The sequence below is a fragment of the Manacus vitellinus genome, unplaced genomic scaffold (genome assembly GCF_001715985.3).
Source record: "Manacus vitellinus isolate BGI_N305 unplaced genomic scaffold, ASM171598v3 scaffold_63_pilon, whole genome shotgun sequence".
NCBI classification, from domain to species: Eukaryota; Metazoa; Chordata; class Aves; order Passeriformes; family Pipridae; genus Manacus; species Manacus vitellinus.
Window position 1 is genome coordinate 2,497,028 of NW_021940711.1, and position 2,244 is coordinate 2,499,271.

Consider the following 2,244-nt stretch of genomic DNA (forward strand, 5'->3'; position numbering starts at 1 on the left):
GAGGTAAAGCTGGGAAGGAGGGAGGGGTAGGGGGAAGGCATCTTTAAGGTCTGTTTTTACTTCTCATTATCCTGCTTTGATTTTGTTAGTAATAAATTCAATTAATATCCCCAGGTTGACTCTGTTTTGCCCATGACAGTAATCACTGAGTGATTTCTCCCTGCCTGTATCTCAACTCATGAACCTTTTGCTATATTTTCTCTCCCCTGTCCAGTTGCAGAGGGGAGTGATAGAGCAGATTTGGTGGGTGCCTGGCATCCAGCCAAGGTCAACACCCTACATCTGCTCTGACTCCTAAGCTGGCCTTGGCCAGGTAAAGAATGAACAGAGATTACAGACTCACTTCTTTTGCTATTTACAATAAAGTCAGTTAGCACTGCAAATCCAGAACTAAAGCTAAATGAGATCATAATCATTTGCCTCTAAAAACAGCAACAGAGAACAGACATGAAAAAGTGAGACACTAATATGCACAATTCAACACTGAGTAAAGCACAGTAAAGAAAAAACAAATATAGGAAGTCTCCACAATAAAAATGTTCCCAATTGTGCTTTAATTCACATGTTAATCTTAAATGACATAAATGTCTTTCTTGCCTAATAAGCATATTGTAGCAACTCAGTGCTTTCACCCCACAGGACATTGTCTCTTAATCTAGGCCTTACTTAAAATACATTATAAAACTACATCCAGAATTTCACTCAGTAAAAAAATACAAAAAAACCAACATCATTTTAAAACACTTCACAAAATGATCTTAGAATACTGAATGAAGGGGGGGAATCACAATTCAAAGTGACTTATCCTGTCCCTGGTACTCAGCTTGGGCAGTTAAACACAGTACTGTTCTATTTTCCCAATTTAGCAGCTTTCACAAAGTCGATGAAAGACTTGCTACGTTACTAATCAGTGTCAACACATTAAATGCTTTCTCATAGTTACAGAGCTTTAGTTGTGTGTGTCTCTGCATTTGTATAATCACAGAGAGAAAGAACACAAGAACACAACAGAGTCCATCCCTTGGAACCACTTTCACATATTTAGTTAGAAATAAATATTGGGGAGTATTGAAAACCTACCCAGAAATACTTCCCTAAATATCTCTAACCTCCACTACCTGACAGCACACACAAAACAATGTCATCTGCATTTCAGGAAAGTAACAAGAACTATTCCCAAAAAATAAAAATTAAAGAAAGTAACAGTTAAGTAAGACCACCATTACAGGGAATCACTTAAGCATCAAAGCTTTTATGATTTCATGCAGATAGAAGTGAGATAAGAGAATTGAGGATGCTTCTCTTACCTTGGAATAAAAATGCTTTGCTGGCATTGTGTAGTCCTGAAACCTGTGTTATCCCAAAGGTTGTATTCACAAGATCCAGTTCTGTGATGATATCAATCTGTAGGTCAGGATCCATTCCAAACCCTACAGCTGTTGGAGGCAGAGAGATCAATTTTTATTTCAAATCAGGTAATGAAAAGAATGGAGAAGAATATCTAGCACGGACATTTCTAGTACCTTCCCACTCACACACACACTGTATACAGTAATTACTTATAAGACAGTACCCCTGCTGCAGGAAAGAGAAGATATTCTATTCCAGTTCTTTCAATTAAACTATTTCCTTTTCAGAGATTTTCCTACACAGATGTTAAAACATTCTAAAACTGATACGTTAATCCAGTATCTTCATAAGGTTAAAGAGCAATAAATAAGGAAAGCATAACCACCTATGCAAACTGATGAGAGAGATTTGCAGCATTCATCTATTGGCCACGCTATTTCCAGGGAGACCTGAGGACTGAGAATTCCTCTCACATTTTATGCTGTGCCCAACCAATCAGGCCCACAGCTCATAGTGTACATGCAATCCATCTTCCCAACTGGACAAAAGGACCCTGGAGGAGATAGGGTAGTAGGGCAAAGAACACCATCCTGTAATCTAAGAGCCTGGGGTGACTCACAAAATTGTTTGATACTGCTTTAGAAGGGCACCTCTGTATTTCAGCACAGTTGGCACCTACAAAGTGCACCAAAGCCACCTAAAACAGACATTCATTCATCTAAACCAGCAGTAGCATCTCTGGGCTGCAGAAGCACCTACAGAAGAAGTACAAATCTAAACCTAAAATTTAGAAAAGGCTTATGCTCAGGAAATAAACAAGCACTCCTCGATCCAGTAGAGACCTAATGGGATTGACAGAAAAGACAGACTCAAGCAGTTTGAAACTTCTATGTT

General features: G+C 38.7%; 1 protein-coding gene across 2 annotated transcripts in view; it reads right to left on the bottom strand.

Annotated features, from left to right (window-relative positions):
* The window catches only part of NELL1 (neural EGFL like 1), a 273,582-nt gene extending 272,154 nt beyond the window's left edge, over positions 1-1,428 (bottom strand). Inside the window, exon 1 of one of the 2 annotated variants that reach the window (XM_018083431.1) lies at positions 1,308-1,428. In XM_018083431.1, coding sequence (XP_017938920.1) covers positions 1,308-1,422 — 115 coding nt within the window. In that variant the 5' untranslated portion in view covers positions 1,423-1,428. The remainder of the gene's footprint in view (positions 1-1,307) is intronic. The other variant, XM_018083430.1, reaches the window with a different exon arrangement.
* Positions 1,429-2,244: the final 816 nt, after the last annotated feature.